At 42.4% G+C, this 19091-nt stretch overlaps 1 protein-coding gene across 2 annotated transcripts in view; it reads right to left on the bottom strand.

The window, feature by feature from the left end:
* Positions 1-19091, bottom strand: part of Fkbp5 (FKBP prolyl isomerase 5) — a 121552-nt gene that overhangs the window by 56074 nt on the left and 46387 nt on the right. For both annotated transcript variants that reach the window (XM_008840098.3, XM_029566914.1), the window contains exons 2-3: positions 10927-11048; positions 3935-4079 (exon numbers count right to left, since the gene is read on the bottom strand). In XM_008840098.3, coding sequence (XP_008838320.1) covers positions 3935-4079; positions 10927-11028 — 247 coding nt within the window. In that variant the 5' untranslated portion in view covers positions 11029-11048. The remainder of the gene's footprint in view (positions 1-3934; positions 4080-10926; positions 11049-19091) is intronic.

Genomic DNA, 19091 nt, shown 5'->3' with positions numbered 1-19091 from the left:
TATTCATTCCTTTGTAAGTTAATAAATACACATAAAATATATGGTTTGTCTGATCGTACAGGAGACCCAGTGAGAATCTGGGCCACAGGGAGTAAAGACATCAACAGAAACGTCAAAGGAGCATGTGATTAAGCCACAAATTACTCTTGACATTAGCTACATGATCATTATAAGTGGATTTTACTATACATAAAATGTCTTTTAGGCTTTATGTTGAGATAAAGATAAAATATTCAATTCAAAATAAACAAATTAATCTCACAATGCCATCAAGTAAGAGCACTAATTCTGCTTTTTATGAACTCCATCAACTTACAATGCACCACTTCCCTGAGAAAAGTAGGTAGTGTAGAGCAGGGCTTGGCACACACTGTTGGCTAGGACCTACTTTTGTTTCTGAATCTGGTCTGATGTAACTTCAGAGACACTACCTAGGTTTGAATCATGGGCCTGCTACTTACTGTGCACCTGTGGGCAAACACAGTACCTCTCTGTACCTTAGTCTCATGTATAAACAAAATCCCAAAATATAAAGCAAAAATGGCTAATTATAGTAGGTACCCAACCATGGAAACAGATGTTTCACAAAAGAAAATAAATATTCACTCTTGAGGCTGGAGAGACAGCTAAGTGGTTAAGAACACTGCCTGTGTTTGAATCTCAGTACCCACATGGAGACTAACAACTGTCTGGAACTCCAGTTCCGGAGTGATCTGACGCCGCCTTCTGATCTCTGAGGGCATTGTATGACATGGGAACACTTACATACATGCTGGCAATATACTCATACACAGAAAATAAAAATAATAAATAAAATATTTAAAAAACCCAAATATCCACTATCACTAGGATGGCTGAAGTTAAAAAGAGGGTAATAGTAAGTGTGGGTGATAATGCGAACATCTTATGTTAAGGAGTTCCTGAACACTTTGAAGAGCCTGGCAAAGCATGGTGGTGCATACTTTTAATCCCAACACTCCTGGGAGGCAGATCTCTGAGTTTGAGGCCAGCCTCGTCTACACAATGAATTCCAGGTCACTGGGGCTACAGAGTGACATCCTGTCTCAACAAACAAACAAACGCAGTTGTTTTTGTTTTCTGTCTTTTTTTGAGACAGGATCTCCCTGTAGTCCCAGCTGGCCTGGAACTCATTATATAGACCAGGATGGCCTTGAACTAACAGAGATCTGCAGCCTCTGCCTCCAGAGTGCTGAGATTAAAGGCATGCGCCACCATGCCTGGCACAATCACAGTTTTTAAAAATCCCCAAACACCCTAACCATATGATCAGTAAGTCTACCCATGGGTATTTACTTACTCCAAATAAATGAAAACAAATTCACGCAAAGCTTTGGCTGAGGCAGGACTGCTGTGAGGGCTAGCCTGGGATACATAGCCAGACTCTCACAACAACAACAACAACAACAAACTACCTCCCAAACAACAAAAAACATGAGAGAAATCTCTTCATTCTGTAATGTCTACAGTGACAGTGATTAGTTCTCAGACTGATTCACTTCTTTCCCAGTGTCCTAGGACAAAAGCCAATAATCTAACCCTACAATGATAATAAACAATACCTGATGGTGTACTATGTTAAGCTAATACTACGCAATAATATTATTTTACTTAATCTCAACATTATATAATAATAGCATACATACACAATTATTTCCACTTTAGATGGGGGAACACACGCTTTAAAGTATAGTATATAAAAAACAATGGATTTCTATATAAGCAATGTACAATACAGTTCAATGCACATTCTTCTTTAAAAAGTTCATTTATTTTTATTTTTTGTGTATGAGTGCATTGCCTGCATGTACATAAGTGCATCGATGTCATGAAATGCCTGTGGAGATCAGAAGAGGGCGTTCCTAGAAGAGGAGCTATGGACAGTTGTTAGCTGCCGGGTGGGTGCTGGGATTCGAACTTGGGTCTTCTGCAAGAGCAGCCAGTGCTCTTTATCTGCTGAGCCATCTCTCCAGCCCCTCAACACACATTTTTTAAAAAATTATTTTTATTTTATGTGTATGAGTGTACTTTCCGCATGTATGTGAATGCACCCGTGTCATGCAATGCCACGGAGGTCAGAAGAGGGCTTCGGATTCCCCTGGAACTGGAGTTAAGGAACTGGAGTTAAGGACGGTTTGCAGATGCCATGAAGGTGCTGGGAATCGAACCCGGGTTCCTCTGCAAGAGCAGTCAGTGCTCTTAACTGCTGAGCCATCTCTCTAGCCCCTAAACACACATCCTTAAATGTGCATTTTTCAATATAGTTTTTATAGATAGGCTCTTATAATTGTATTTGAAATACTGAAATCATACTAGAACCCCAAATTTGGCATAGAATTTTCCTCTGAAATATTTCCATGTTATCCCCTGGGAGAAGTGTAACATAAGGGATCAGAGTTGAGGAGACAGAATTTACACTACTGCCCATTTATACCGCTCTTCATTTTGATGAAATAGCTACTGTTAAAAAGCTTAAGCTACTTCGCCGTTTTTCTTTCCTTTTTGAGACACGGACTTGCCGTCTAGCCCAGGCTGAACTTGCAGTTCTCCCAGCTTAACCTAATGACTGGGATTTGTTTGTGTTTCTTGTTTTATAGGCAACTGAACAACACACTATGCTTTTGGATCCTCCTGCCTCTACCTCCCCAGTGCTGGGATTACAGGCGCGCACCACCAGAACCAATTTGTGCAGTGTTAGGGACTGAACTCAGGGCTTTGAGCATGCTAAGGAAGCACTCTGACTAAGCTATGTCTCTAGCCCCAAGTAGTTATTTTCCAATCTTACAAATGTGAAATTGAATTAATAAAAGCCGACCTTAATTCATTTGTTTACTTTTGACTGAAGTGTATGGGGAAAACGCCAAGAAAGAGGAAAAGGTAAAGGAGAGGTGTAGGCCTTTTCTGTAACTGTGAACATAACCACTTGATAACCTATCAAGAGTAGACAAGAGGTTTCAAAAGGTTAGCTTCAATGTGGAATCTGAAAGCTTATCAATGGACTTTTCATACTGTGTCACATTAAAATTTACTAGTCTAGATTGTACTTGAATAGACTCCTTGTCCACACATGACCTTATACATCTTGCACTGGTCACTAGGAAAATACTGGCTCACTAAATTATACAGATATTCTAAACAGTGACACATTTCACTGTAAACCAATGAAAAGTCGTGTTTACTAATACCACTGATCTCATCATAAACTCTTTTAAGTTTCAGGAAGCTGTGATGCTCACAGTGGCAGATACAAATTCCTTTAACTTTTTACTTGAAACCTCATTGGCAACAAATATTGTCAGTTGTTTTCCTTGAAGTTGACATGTTTACTTCATTCATTTTCAGGAAATACCCGCCAAGTGTGAATAACTGTAGTCAGTCCTTTCAAATAAAATGGTGTTTCATGAGAAAGCAAACAAACAAAATAAACAGAACTAGTTCAGCTCCCAACTAAAACAAGTGCAACAGGTGCTTCCTTAAGCTAAGGTGCACAGAAGGGCTCTGTGTACATTAACCTGTCAGACAGGAGCAATAAATGTACAACTCAAGACTGAGCTCTAACTAGGGTGATAACAGATTTATCAAGCCCCTCAGGTGAAACCAGCCTTTCCCCCTCTGTATACAGTAGGAGACAGTGATGGTCCATGGCTGGCACAGGTGGTACCACGCCTTTACTCAAGCTGAGGTATTAGCGTTTCTGCTTCTGCAGATTTATTTAATCAGTACAAATATAAACATATTAAAATACAACATCTTAGTATAATGAAAATAATTGACATTATGGACCCTCAAAAAAGATCTCAGGGACCCATGGGCCGCACCAGACATACTGGTGCTTTGAAGCATCCATTGTGGCAAGGATAGGTTCCACTGTGCCTGTAAAGATACAAGTAACAACGCACTGCAAAAATTACCTTACCTTTGCCAAGACTAAAAACAAATGGTTCATTTCTGTCGTGACTGGAATCAAACTTCTTTCCATTTGACAATTTCCCTTTGTAATGAACGTAAACCCTGTCACCAATCATTGGCATCTCATCACTAGTCCCCACTCTTTTGACAATCTAGAAAAGAAAAACATAAAAAAGGGTAAAACTTTTTATTTATGACAAAAAAATAAAAAGGCCACACAGGCCACACCCGACAGCCAGGCAGACTCAGATGCACTGCCCTTCTTCAAGGCTCCTTCACCATTCTCTTGTAGCCCTACCTGTTAGAAAACAGTCCTTTACTAACCTCTTATGTTATATCCAATGTTATGACTCACAACATTGTCTCAAAATAATCAGACAGAAGCAAGGGTGGAAGGATGCTGCAAGGGGTCAGACAAGTCTACTGAATGAGTTCCAGGCCAGCTAAGCTAAGCTATAGACTGTCTCAAACAAAACAAAACAGAAATTAGTCAGAAATTCCCCAGCTTGTTGGTTCCCCATTCTTAGACATTAAAATCTCTCTAAACATCAATGTGCTGGACAGCTTCAGTGTCAACTTAACACACCGGGGTTGAGGGAGCCTCAATTGGGGAATTGCCTTCATTGGGCTGGCCTGTGGCCATGTCCATGGGGCACCTTCTTGATTGTTGAGTGATGTGGGAGGGCCTAGCCCACTGTGGGTGGTGCCACCCCTGGGCAGGTGGGCCTGTGTTGCATAAGAAAGCAGGCTGAGCAGGGGCCAGGGGAGCAAGCCAGTAAGCAGTGATCCTCCATGGCCTGTGCTCCAGCTCCTGCTTCCAGGTTCCTGCCCTGAGTTCCTACCTTGGGCTCCCTGATGAACTGTGACCAGGGAGATGTAAGCTGAATAAACCCTTTCCTCCCCAAGTTGGTAGTGGGCAGAGTGTTTTATCACAGCAATGGAGAAACAAACTAGGACAATAGACTTGTGATCTAGTCTATATACAGACTGAATTAGGTCAAAAAGACTGTCAGACTTAAATATTTTTTACTTATGAGTGTTTTGCCTACATGTATGTAAGTGCCATGTGTGCAATGCCCACAGAGGGCAGAAGAGGGTGTGGGATCCCCTGGAACTGGAGTTACTGAGGGTTGTCAACTGCCATGTGGGTGCTGGGAACTGAAGAGGGTCCTCTGTAAGAGCAGTCAGTGCTTTTAATCTCTGAGCCATCTTAGTCCCTTAGACTGTTAAGACTTTTTAAAAAATAGTCAATAGAAAACCTAAGGCAAAGTTTCATAGGTATGGTTTTATTTATTATTTATTTCCCTCCTGTGATGGTTTGAATGAAAATGACCCCCATAGGCTCCAAGTATTTGGACATTTTGTCCCCAGATGATGTCACTGGGGGTGGGCTTACAGAGTTCTTAAAGCCTTGCCGGATCTCCAGTTGCTCTCTTGCTTCCAGTGCCTATGTGGCGATGTGAGAGCTTAGCTTCTGCTGCTCCTGCTCCAGCCACCTCCAGCCACCATGCCTCCCTGCCATGATGGACTGTAATTCCCCTGGAACCGTAAGCGCAAATAAACTCTTCCTTCTATAAATTGCTGTGGTCAGTGTTTCTATCACAGCAGCAGAAAAGTGACTAATACAGTAATTGGTACCAGAGAGTGGGCTCTTGACTGAAAAACCTGATCATGTGGGGTTTTGGAAGGATGTGGAAGACTTTGGAAGGTTAGGCAAGAAAATTAGTTGATTGCTGTAAGCAGAGCTTAACAGGCCATTCTAGTAAACACCTGGAAGAAAGTAGAGTTGAGAACAATGTAGTTCCAGAGGGAAATAAGGACTTAAGCAGCACTTGGAATATTTTGGCAAAGAGTCTGGCTGGAGTCTGCCCTAGACCAAAAAGCTTGCCTGAGGTTAAGCTGAAAAGTAATGGACTAATTTCTTTGGCAGAAGAAATTTCAAGACAGCCTAATGTAGAAACAGTGGCATGACTACTAATGGTGAGTATTATGCAGATCTACAGTAAAAGAGAACAAACAGGGCAGAAAGAAATACAGTTTGGTCTGGAAAAGAGCACTAGGAAGATAAATGTTGGAGCCCTGGCATGTGGACAGGATCCCATTGATAAGGAGATTAAAGTGATTAAGGAGGGGCCTAGAGTTTCAAACTTAAACAATGGAGAGAGTGCCTCTAGGGCAGGACCACACCCAGTTAAGCCTCCAACTTGTGAAAGGAAAATGCTGCAGGGGCCACTGAAGAGAAAAGCTTCTAAAATGGATAAAGCAGGCTGGAGTCCATCCCAAATTTGCAGTCAAACCTGGCAGTGTCCTTCACCTGATGTTGGCTTTAGAGGCATGAAAGATGCAAGAGTGAAGGGGTCATCAGTTCTTCCTCTGCAGTTTCAGAGAGCTGCTGAGGCCAGGCAGCATCCAGCAGGGGTCCCCTGCCTAGAGAAGGCCCTAATAGGCCACTGTGTGAAGGTGAAGCCTGGTTGGCAATGGAGACCCCAAGAAGTTCATGGTGCCAGAGCTGTGAGGCATCTGCCAAGAAGACCTGCATACAGGGAGTGGTACCAGCACAAGAGAGAGATGTGTGTTGCATGTAGCAAAGCTAGAGAGGCTGAGCCATCTAAGCCCTTTGGAAGTAAAGTCCTAGAAGTTGAATGTGGAGCTAATAGATTCGGTGTTTGCCCTGCTGGTTTTCGGTCTTGTTTTGGTCTGGTATTTCCTTACTATGCCTCCATTCCTCCCTTTTGGAATGGTAATGTGTATTCGGTTCCACTGTATGTTGGGAGTATGTAATTTGTCATTTGGTTTTATAGAGGCTTACAGTTCAGATATTTACCTGGGTCTCAGAATAGACTTTGGACTTTTGAATAGTATTGAGACTGATAATGACTATGAGGACTTTTAAAGTTGGACTAAATGCATTTTGTATTTTCTATGGTCATGAGCCTATGGGGGACAGGGGGTGGAATATGACGGTTTGAATGAAAATGTCCCCCACAGGCTCCAAGTATTTGGACATTTTGTCCCCAGATGGTGGCACTGTTTTGGGAGGTCTTAGAAGGTATGGCTTCTACATGTCACTGGGGGTGGGCTTAGAGAGTTCTTAAGCCTTGCCAGATCTCCAGTGGCTCTCTTGCTTCCCGTGCCTGTGTGATGATGTGAGAGCTTAGCTTCTGCTGCTCCTGCTCCAGCCACCTCCAGCCACCTCTGCCACCATGCCTCCCTGCCATGAAGGACTGTAATTCCCCTGGAACCGAAAGCTCAAATAAACTCTTCCTCCTATAAATTGGTCAGTGTTTCCATCACAGCAACAGAAAAGTGACTAATACACCTCCTTTGCTAAAAAGACTAGCTTATCAAAAACTAGCTTGATTTAATTTCAGAAAATGATGCCCTGATATGCAGGTCAATCTGCTACCTTAAGAACAATCTGAAGAATCCATTAGTGTCACAGTTTGATGTGATTCTGAGGAACTTGTTTTCTAGTAAAGAAAAAAAAGGCAAAAATTGCTCCAAGATGAAAATATTTAGCTATAGTAACTGGGGTATTTATTTTGTTCTTGGCAGAGCTGCTAATGCAGTTGGTCAGTTCTTGGAAAAGAAAATTCAATCCAGACATGTGGTAGTGCATTTTACTGTCAATCATCTATCCAAATGAATCATTCTCAATAGATAGCAGAGGGCTGCAGCTAAGCATCTTTTGGAAAACTCAATTCAATTATTTGCTTTTAAGTTCTTGGAGATTGAGTCCCTGTAGCCCGCCCCACATAAACACCATAAACTTAAGATCCCTCAACGTTCTTTCCTCAACAGCCCAAATGCTCCTGCTCTTTTAGGACTTCCAAAGAAAAAAAGTTTCAAAAAGTTGATCTAGGGGCTGGAGAGATGGCTCAGCAGTCGAGAGCACTAACTGCTCTTGCAGAGGACCCGGGTTCAATTCCCAGCACCCATATGGTGGCTTCGAACTGTCCTTAAACTCCAGTTCCAGGGGAATCAGAAGCCTTCTTCTGACCTCCGCGGCATTGCGCAACACAGGTGCACTCACATACGTGTAGGCAATATACTCATACACATAAAAAAGAAGAAAAAAAAACCTACCCCCACCCCCCCAAAAAAATATGTAAAAGTAAGAGATTACTGTAGGGAAAGCAATGTGCTAAGTGTTTTATCCTGAAAACCCTATCAGATCCATGGTATTATTTTTTTTTGATATCTTATTTATTATTTGAGGATCTAGACAATAACGAATGGTATGACTTAAATCTCATACATTTATAAGCCTAAAACTCTTTGTTATTAGCTTTGCCCCAGAATAAAGCAGGGCACTGTGGTTTACTGCTACAGGTGTGAGGGATCCAACCCAAGGTTTTGTGAAGGCAAGGCAAGCAATGTACACTCCTGGCCTACGATGCTATGTTACCTCTAAAATTTACACTGAAATTTGACTGCTACTAGGCCAATGCTGGGAGGAGAGGCCTTCAAGAGACAATTAAGTAGTGAAGTTGGATCAATGCCTTGCCTGCATGAGTTCAACAGAGGGATGGGATTCCTTACACCAGACTGTGTTACTGTGTTAAGCCTGTACACCCTTTGTTTCTGTCTTCTATGTAGGTCCGCCTGCCCTTCTGCTTTTTTAAAAATTGAGGCATGCCAGGCATGGTGGCGCATACCTTTAATCCCAGCACTTGGGAGGCAGAGGCAGGCGGATCTCTGTGAGTTCGAGACCAGCCTGGTCAGCAAGTTTCGGGACAGCTGGGGCTACAGGAAAACCCTGTCTCAAAAAAAAAAAAAAAAAAAAAAAATCGAGGCCGGTGCTAGAACCGAGCAGATGAAGGCATTATGCTCTTGGACTTCTCCCACTCTCAATCTGAGAGCCAAAATGAACTTGTACTCTTTATAAAGCACCCAGTGTTCAGTTACAGCATACACAGGGTCTCAGGAACCTTGGAGGCCATGTTCTCTGAATATGATGCTCTGAAAAGATGAGGATAGCCTCTGAATCTCCACTGTCTTGAGAAGCATCCTGGAGTTGGGATGAGTAACGACAGCTACATGTGGAGCAGCCCCAGGAAGGCAGTATGATGACGTGAAACAGAGCAAGGAAAAGGAATACATGCAAATTCAGTACCAGGCACAGGAGAAAGCCTTTGACTTAAGCAAGATGAGATGAAACAAACTACGAACTCTCATCTGCTACTGCTGACACAGGGAACTGACTTTCTGTATGGCAGTAGTATTAAGAATTTGTAAGACGGGCTGGAGAGATGGGTCAGTGGTTAAGAACACTGGTTGTTCTTGCAGAGGACCTGGGTTCGAATCCCAGCACCCATATGGCAGCTAGCAACTGTCTGTAACTCTAGTTCCAGGGGAACCCACAGCCTCTTCTGACCTCCGCGGGCATTGCACGACACAGGTGTACTTACCTACATGCAGGCAGTACACAAATACACATAAACAAATAAATAAATAAAATTTTTTTTAAGTTTAAAAAAAAACAATTTGTAAGATAATTGCTTCAGAAAGATTTAACCATGGAAAGTGTGTGACAGTGGTGTAGGACAAGTCACTACTTAGTGTGCTCAAGTCATTTAACCTCTCAATTTCAGTTTACTGACATATAAAATGGGAGACTCTGGCCCAGCCTGATGTCACAGTCCTGTAATTTCAAATACTTGGGAGACTGAGGCAGGAGAATGGCAGGTTCAAGGCCTTCCCCAGGCTATAAGAATAAGTTCAAGGCCACCCTGAGCGACTCAGTTTGACCCTGTCTCAAACAGAAAGTAAAAAGAGAGCTGACAATGCACTGTCTAGAAAATGAGGCCCTAGACTCCAGTACCACCATCACAAAAGGGGCACACTGTGTCACAGCACTATTGTTGAGATGCAAGTAAGAAAATACGCTGGGGAGATGGCTCAGGGGATAAAGTGCATCCTGAGCAAGCATGAGGACTTGAGTTCAGATTCCCAGCAAACACCTAACATGCTAACAAGGTGTGGAAGGAAGAGTATGTCTGTAACCTTAGCACTGGGAGGCAGAGAAAAGTGATCTTGGAGGACTGCTACCCACCTAGTCTAACCAAAAGAGTTGGCTTCAGGTTTATAAGACCTTGGCTCACAGAAAAATAAGGTGACGTGACTAAGGAAGACATCCTGGCATACAAAAGCATACAATTAAAGTACAGTGAATTAAAGTACACAATTTAAAGTACAATGAATAACTAACTATATATGGTATTTTAAATAAATACACTCTCCATTCCCAAATGTCATGGCACACAGGTACAGGACTTGTACATAAAAGGAAAATCCTTTTGGAGCTGGAAAGATGGCTCAGCGGTTAAGAGCACTGGCTGCTCTTGTAGAAGAACCAGGTTCAATAACCACCACCCACATGGTGGCTAACAGTCATCTGTAACTCCAATTCCAGGGGATCCAATGCCCTCCTCTATCCTCCTCCGGCACATGATACAGTGCACTTACATACATGCAGGCAATACATTCATACACACAAAATAAAAATAATAAAATTTTAAAAGTCCTTTTGAGCTTCTGAAACTAAGGAGACAGGAGTCAGGCATAACTTGGACTTGATCACAAGGATCTACATTTAGTAAGATGTGAGAGAGTATGGTGAGTTCATCTATGTAGCTTAGCCTCTATTTCACCATCCGTAATCTCAATTAAATTAAAACCTTGGAGGGCGTTGTGCGAACCTAGAAACTTATACCCACTTGTGAAAGAGATGTACTCTTGCTCTGGAGTATGTTACTGAATATGTTAAATCTGTAGTGAAATGCTTCTTCTAATCATGTAATGATTAAAAATTTTTTAAAAAATGATTAAAAAAATTAAAACTTCACAATTATGAAGATGAAGGGAGAATCAAGTTACAGTGTTTGGTACTCAGCCTCAGCAAACCCTAGCCATCCCTCCCTTCCACAGAAAAGGGTGGGTAAGCAGTCTTTCCAGACAGCAAGCCTTCCTGCATGCTATTCGCCTCTCTGGCCTCACCTTTAGCACCCCTCTGTCTCTTTTGGAGGTGATGTCGTCCCCCTGCTCAGCCACGGTGGCCACTGGGCTTTCCGCACTGCCGGCACCTTCATCAGTAGTCATTGTCTTTGTAAGTGAGAAACCTGTCAAAAGAAGCATGTTTGATTAATGAAAATAACACCTTTTTCTCTCTTGTTTCTCAGACAGGGTCTCCCTGTAACTTCAGCTGTCCTGGAACTCACTATATAGACCAGGCTGGCCTCAAACTCACCAAGATCTGCCTGCCTCTGCCTCCTGGGTGCTGAAACTAAAGGTGTGCACCAGGATGCCTGGCAAAATATAACTTTTTTTTTTCGCCTTTTTGAGGCAGGGTCTCCCTGTAGCTGCAGTTGGCCTGGATTCTCTATGGAGACCATGCAGGCCTCGAACTCACAGAGATCTGCCTGCCTCTGTCTCCTGTGCACTGGGATTAAAGGGGTGCGCCACCACGCCCGACTAAAATATCACTTCTTTATATATCTTATATACCCCTGAGAGTTGAGCTTACTTTGACCTAAGATTTAAATCAGATTAATAGAGCTAAAACACTAAAAATGATAAAAGCATTTGCAGGGTGCATGCACTGATCTCATCAGGCAAGAAAATAAAACATCACCCAGTTCTTCAATTTCCCATCTAGCCTTGGTCCTAAATTAGAGAGTGGAACAAGTTAGGTTTGTTGGTAATTATATTCTTTAACATGATTACACAGGGAGAAGCAGTCCTCTCAGAACTTTGAAAGTATTCTTTTCTTACAGCCATTTTCTTGGTAAAGAACTAAAAACTTATCAAGTGATCTGCTAAAAGAGACAGTATTATCACAGGGGAGTGATCTAGCCGAGGAGTCAGTCCTAGCTCTGGCTACTGACATTTGCAATGTACTTAATCTTGATGAGCCTTCACTTCCCATCTGAAAAACTAGTGAGGTAGCTGTTTGTGGTGTTACAGTGAGGCATCAATGAGATAATAGTCAAGAGATTAGCACAGATTCATACGTCAAGAACGTAAGCACTTGTCCTCACTGGGCCTTCGGGGGACTACCCTTTTCATCTCCCACTTCAAATAACTGCAGAATGAGGTAACCCAGACTGCCTCAAACGGGAGATTCTCGTCTTAGCCTCCAGAGTGCTAAGAGTAGATGGAGATGCACCACTGTCCCCAGCTAAGACTAGCCACTCCTAAAGCTGCTCCACATTAGGGTAGGAACAGACTCAAGGTTCCCTCAAGCTGACTCCTGAACCCTCTTGTTTACACACTCAGAGCTAATTTATATTTGCGAAAAAATTTTACTGATAGAATAGGCAACTAGAACATGTAGTGTTTTAACTCATTTCCAAACAAGGTAAGTTTACTTCAGTATCACCAACTTGGTGTGCTGAAAGATCTTCAAAGAGAACTCTGAAACCAGGGGCTAAGCCCCTGTGCTTTATTTTCTAGCACAGTTTATACCAAAATAAAGGATCCGAATGTTTGGCTCAAGGTAAGTGGAAGGCCAGGAGAAATCATTCTCAAAAGCTAGGCTAGATGATCAGGAACATTAGATGAATGGGGTTGGTTCTCAGTTTCTAGAAACCCAATGCTTTTGACATGTTTTCCTAATGCACGGGAGTCTGTAGAAAGTACCTACACAACACAGAGACATGATCTTCTAAATATCTGGGGGTCACATAGACTGTACCCATAGGAAATCTGGAGAAGCAGAAACAATATCCTGAGGTCCCATAGATATAATGACCTCTATCAATATACCCCATGATTTAAGCACAGACAAATTAAAACCTCTAGGTGAAATCTATTGAATGATAGTCATGTAGTCTGAAAGCATCACCCCACAGACGATTTACTAGAAAAGGAAGAAGAGCTCCCTAAGAAAGTGACCTAAGCCCAAACGTTGCTTTGGTTTGGAGACAGGGTCCTTCTTTCATTGCCCTTAGTCAGGAACTTGCTATGTAGACCAGGCTGGCCTTGAACTCACAGAGATTTACCTGCTTCTGCCTCCTAGTGCTGGACTAGAGATGTGTGCCACCACACCTGGCTAAACCAAAACGTCTTAAATTATAGGTAGTGACACCACATGGGGTCAAGAAAAATTGGGCAACAGTACAGTTTTTTTAAAAAAAAACATTTTATTGATTTATTTATTTTTAATTTTTTTATTTTTGTTCTTTTTGAGACAGGGTCTCCTGCAGCCCCAGTTGTCCTGGAACTATGTAGGCCAGGCTGGCCTTGAACTCACAGAGATCTGCCTGCCCCTGCTTCCCGAGTGCTGTGATTAAAGGCATGTGCCACCACACCCGGCTATTATTTTTATTTTATGTGTATGAGTGTATTGCCTGCATGTATGCGAGTGCACCTATGTTGTGCAATGCCTTGGAGGTCAGAAAAGGGCTTCGGATTCCCCTGGAACTGGAGTTAAGGACAGTTCGTAGCCACCATGTGGGTGCTGGGAATCAAACCTGGGTCCTCTGCAACAGCAGTCAGTGCTCTTAACTGCTGAGCCATCTCTCCAGCCCCAACAGTAAAGTTTTTAAACACGCAATGGCCCAAAATTAATTCGAAATCAAATGTACCATGAATTCAGGATGTTTCTGGAATTATATTACTTGAATGTGATCTTGGTTCCAAACACACGGCGTGTACATTAGCACCTCACATACTGTTGCTCCATGCAATGCCCGCTAAATACCTGAGCTCTGATTCAAGACTATTGTACCCTAGGGACTGCAGTGTTTTTACTGTACACACAGCTATAGAAACATAATGGTTTAGTCACAGAAGACAAAGACTTGATCTCTTCCTACTGTCATTTTTCAGCATGTAATATCAAATTAGGACATCTTAGGGTTATATTAAACAAGTACATCCATTAATATGCACATTTGCTTTCGTCCTTAATAAATAGTGAAATTATATGTATATCAAAGAATTGTTTCAAAATAAAATTTTAGGGGGCTGAAGAAATGGTGGTTAAGAGCACTGGCTGCTCTTGCAGAGGACTGGGTTTGATTCCCAGAACTCACATGGAGGCTAACAATGACCCGTAACTACAGTTCCAGGGGAATCTGATGCCCTCTTCTGACCTCTTCAGGCATCGCATGACATGGGTACACTTACATACATGCAGGCAATACACTCATTCATAAAAATAAAAATAATAAAATATCTTAAAAACGTAATTTTAGCCAGGCGTGGTGGCACACATCTTTAATCTCAGTACTCCGGAGGCAGAGGCAGGCAGATCTCTGTGAGTTCAAGGCCAGCCTGGTGTACATAGTGAGTTCCAGGACAGCTGGGGCTAGAGGGAGACCCTGTCTCAAAAAGACCAGGAAAAAAAAAGAAAAGAAAAAAGAACATAATTTTAATGACGTATCAGTAAATGACTTTTATAGCTACTTTGTATATTTATATACCTGGGATTGCATAAAATTTTCTTGGGCAAAGAGGTTGGGTTAGGGGTTAAAAAGCCTTGATTTCAGCCAGGTGTGTTGGCCTATGCCTTTAATCCCAGCACTCAGGAGGTAGAGGCGGGCAGATCTCTATGAGATCAAGGCCAGACTGGTCTACATAGCGAGTTCTAGGTCAGCTAGGTCTTCAGGGAGACCCTATCTCAAAAACAAAAAGAACAAATAAGGCCTTGATTTAAACAATATTCCCTTCACATGTGATCTGCAGCATAACCAAACTGCAGCAGCAACACTGAGGTAAGTGAGCTGTGCCTCCTGCAGTGACGTGATGGGGAATTTGTCATCCACTCCATAGTCCTTCAAATCATTTAACTGGAAACTAAACAATAAGAACAAACAAAACCAGATTGTGGAGCATTCTACAACACAGATTCTTCACAACTGCTAATGTTAAAAGATTCCCAACTCACAAAGACAGAAAGGTAGACAGACAAATCAAAGGCTTGTTCTAGATTAAAGCAGATGACTGAACACAACAGCAAGTGTGAAGGCAGCCTTGGGCCAGATCTTGGATGAGGGGAACAGAAAGAAAGAATATTTTGGAGAGAAGAATTAAAAAATTTGGAAAACATCACTAGTTATTGCTGTGTGACACTAATTTTCTGGAGTACGAAATGGTGTTGTTTTTATGTGGAATATCCTTGCTCTTATAAGGCACATGCTAAAGTATTTAGGAGTAAGGTATTATGTCTATACCTTTTTCTAAACTTTGTACTTAAAATCATTTTTAATGGACACATAAAATTATATAAATTGTGCTCTGAAACTTACTGTCCAGAAAGAGTGTACATGCATACATGCAAATCCTGAAAAAAAAAAAAAGCTAAAAATCTTTTGCTTTGTTTTTGTGTATGTGAGACAGTCTTGCTATATAATTTAGGTTGACTTGGAAAACTTGCTATGTAGCCTAGATAGGCCTGGAACTCATGGTGCTCCAGTTTCAGCCTCTACTGTGCTAGGATTACAGACAGGTGTGCACCACCATGTCAGGAAAAGTTAAAAATAAAGCACTGAGGCTACAACACATCCAAAGGCAAATGGTTTCTTTGGAAATCTCATCACCGAGGTTCAGCAAAATTTTACATGAAAATACTGTCAATCAAGAATGTTTTCTTGGGACTGGAGAGATGGCTGTGGTTAAGAGCACTGGCAGCTCTTGCAAAGGACCCAGGTTCAGTTCCCAGCACCCATATGGTAGCTAACAACCATCTGTATCCAGTTCCAAGGGATCTCTCACCCTCTTCTGGCCTCTGTGGGCACTACATGCACATGGTGCACTTATATACAGGAAAAACACTAATACGCATAAAATAAAAATGTTAAAAAAATTTTTTTTCCTCAGGCCAGGAACATGTGGTGATGGCAGCAGCAAGTAAGGCCTGTAATCCCAGCATGTAGGAGGTAAAGACAGGAGGATCCAGGAGTTCAGCATCAGCCCCAGCTCTCTCTCAAAATTAAATCAACAAGCAAACAAGTAACAGCTTGCTTCAATTCAAATAGATAGAAACCTGTACAAGTTAATCTGTTAGCTTTGTAAGTGCCACTTGATAAAGGAGCTCTCTCTTCATTTTTAGTTCCAACATTTCAAGGGATGCCAGTACCTAAACTCTCAAGAGACCAGCTCTTACCAGCACTACTGAGTCCACATGAAGATCAATGCATGATCAGAACAAAGATTAAAAACAACACGTACTTTTTTCAGCTTTCAAAACCAGGTAAACCTTAAAAACTAAAGAAACTGAATTTTCCAAGTATTTCCTCCGAATTCCATTTAGGCAACTAGAAGTATAGGTTCTGTAGGCAAACAAACAAATACCTTTTTACTTAATTGTGCTATATAAAAAAGACAGTAAGGCCGGGCGTGGTGGCGCACGCCTTTAATCCCAGTACTCGGGAGGCAGAGGCAGGCAGATCTCTGTGAGTTCAAGGCCGGCCTGGTCTACATAGTGAGTTCCAGGACAGCTGGGGCTACTGGGAGACCCTATCTCAAAAAAGACTGGAAAAAAAAAAAAAGACAGTAAGGCCGGGCGTGGTGGCGCACGCCTTTAATCCCAGTACTCGGGAGGCAGAGGCAGGCAGATCTCTGTGAGGTCAAGGCCGGCCTGGTCTACATAGTGAGTTTCAGGACAGCTGGGGCTACTGGGAGACCCTATCTCAAAAAAGACTGGAAAAAAAAAAAAAGACAGTAAGGCCGGGCGTGGTGGCGCACGCCTTTAATCCCAGTACTCGGGAGGCAGAGGCAGGCAGATCTCTGTGAGGTCAAGGCCGGCCTGGTCTACATAGTGAGTTTCAGGACAGCTGGGGCTACTGGGAGACCCTATCTCAAAAAAGACTGGAAAAAAAAAAAAAGACAGTAAGGCCGGGCGTGGTGGCGCACGCCTTTAATCCCAGTACTCGGGAGGCAGAGGCAGGCAGATCTCTGTGAGGTCAAGGCCGGCCTGGGCTACATAGTGAGTTCCAGGACAGCTGGGGCTACTGGGAGACCCTATCTCAAAAAAGACTGGAAAAAAAAAAAAAGACAGTAAGGAGGGTTCTTAAAACCATTAAGACAAACTGAGAAAGTTTTACTGTTTTCCTAAGAGAGCCTTTTGTTCTTTCCCCCATCCTAGCTTAATTCTGGAATTAAAGTCACTTTTAGCTACGGCTATTAATCCATGAGAAAGCTTACTGTGCTGCAGCAGCCAAAAGGGGGGCGACTGCTCCCCAGCACATCAGAAAGGGAACACACAGTTCCTTCTGTTGTGGACATGCAGGATAAGCACGCACTCTCCAAGTGCTGGCGGCAAACACCTGAGGCAGCAGCAAAGTGAGAGGATGCTTAGTATTTCATCAACAGGAGACTCAAAACATCATTTAACACATCCCCAAAAGAGAAGCTGTTTCAAGCTGTACCCACTGCCTGTGTAGGTTACTGACTGCTGTGTTCTTTGACAGAATAGAGGCATCTTACAGCAGATCGTTCTGTCAACAAAGAAGTTTGTAGGAGAAAAAAGAGAATGTAGGAACTGATGACTTTGTTAGAAGCACTGGAAATGACAGCAGCATTCTTTCTGAGCACCACAGATGCCTGGCCCACGTCATCCATGGCTTTCAGCTCCCTACAACTAAATTAAGAATGGCAGGGGAAAGACATACCCAGGTCTCCTAAGAGGATGCAACTCAAGTGGACCTGAATTTTGAAAATCTGCGAGCATGGACTGGAAAGCCCTGGTATAATTTCAACCCCAGGCCTCTTCGGACATTCTAGTCATTTTCAGACAAGATGTACATACAAAAACGTGTTAACTACATATATAGAGGAAGCAAGATCGTAAACACACTACACAGCTATACGAGACTATGCATTACGTTTATTCAACTAAAGTACTTGTTGAGAAAACATGAGGACTTATTTGCATCCCCAGCACTCACATAATAGCCAGACACAGTGGTAGTTATGTGTCTGTAATTCCAGTACTGGGTGGGATGAGATTAGGGCTGGTGGGGGACTAGAGACAGGAGGATCACAGGGACTTACTGGTCAGTAAAAAGCTCTTGCTCCACAAGCCTGATGACTTGAGTGTGATCCCTGGATTCCATGTGGAAGGAGAGAACTGAATCTTAAAAACTTGACATCAGATGTAGATTTCTAGCCTCTATACACATGTGCACAGGTGTGTGTGTGTGTGTGTGTGTGTGTGTCTGTGTGCACGCGCGTGCAACCATCTGTACATGTGCACATACACCAACACATACATATATAAACAACACAGAGAGTCAAATTCAGAGTCAAAGTAGACTAGAGGTTACTAGGTAAGTTGTTTGATGGGTACAGAATTCTTGGTGATGGTTACACAACATTGTGAGTATATTTAACGCCACTCAGGTGTCACTTAAAATGGCTAAAACAATAAATTTTATTAAATATAATTTGTCAGAATTGAAAAAGAAACACAAACCAACTAGTGGCCAAAACAGACAGAAGTAACAGGGCCACCGTCAGCTGGAGCCAGCACTTCTCCACACCTCTCCTGCCCTTGCCCCTCTTCATCTTCCCACTGGAGTGCTGAGTTAGGCCTCTAGCTGTGATCACATTAGTCCTTCAGCCAAGGCTCTGAAATGTCCAGTAAGGAAGGCAGATGGAAAGAGACCCCTAAGTGGAACTGCCATCTTATAGCTACAAACTATTTTATTTCTTCAATATACACAGTGCTTTGGGGACCTCACTTTCCTTCTCATTACAAGTAACTACTGAAAAAAAGCAAAGCAGAGGATGAAACTGCTTTGCCTCAGATGTGAGGGCAATGTGGCTACAACATGTGTCACCCTATTGATCAGCAGGGTTGAGTCTGCTGATGTGGCTAGATAGGCCTCCCCTTCCTCCCTCACAGTCCCATGTACCTCACCAGAAGCTATGCAATATGGAGAACCAACCTTTCTTCAGGCATGAGCAGTCTGGTAGCTGTACTCTCTGCTAGCAAACTTTCAAGGTTCAAATTTGCTTTACCTCTGACTGCTTAGGGGTATGAATTTTCTTTTTTTCCATAATCAAGAGGCACAGGATTATAAAAGTAAAACAAAATCTAGAAAATACTAGATTATCTAAATATTAATACTATGCAATAAAGATCTAAAAACAGTATTTTCCCTTTTAATATTTTGTCCTACATGACCTCAAAAAGGTTGAGCGATAGTAGTAAATCC

This window comes from Nannospalax galili, unplaced genomic scaffold (assembly GCF_000622305.1).
Source record: "Nannospalax galili isolate Female #2095 unplaced genomic scaffold, S.galili_v1.0 scaffold538, whole genome shotgun sequence".
Taxonomy (NCBI): domain Eukaryota; kingdom Metazoa; phylum Chordata; class Mammalia; order Rodentia; family Spalacidae; genus Nannospalax; species Nannospalax galili.
The sequence above is the reverse complement of the archived record's forward strand: the minus strand, read 5'-3'. Positions and strand labels throughout refer to the sequence as shown.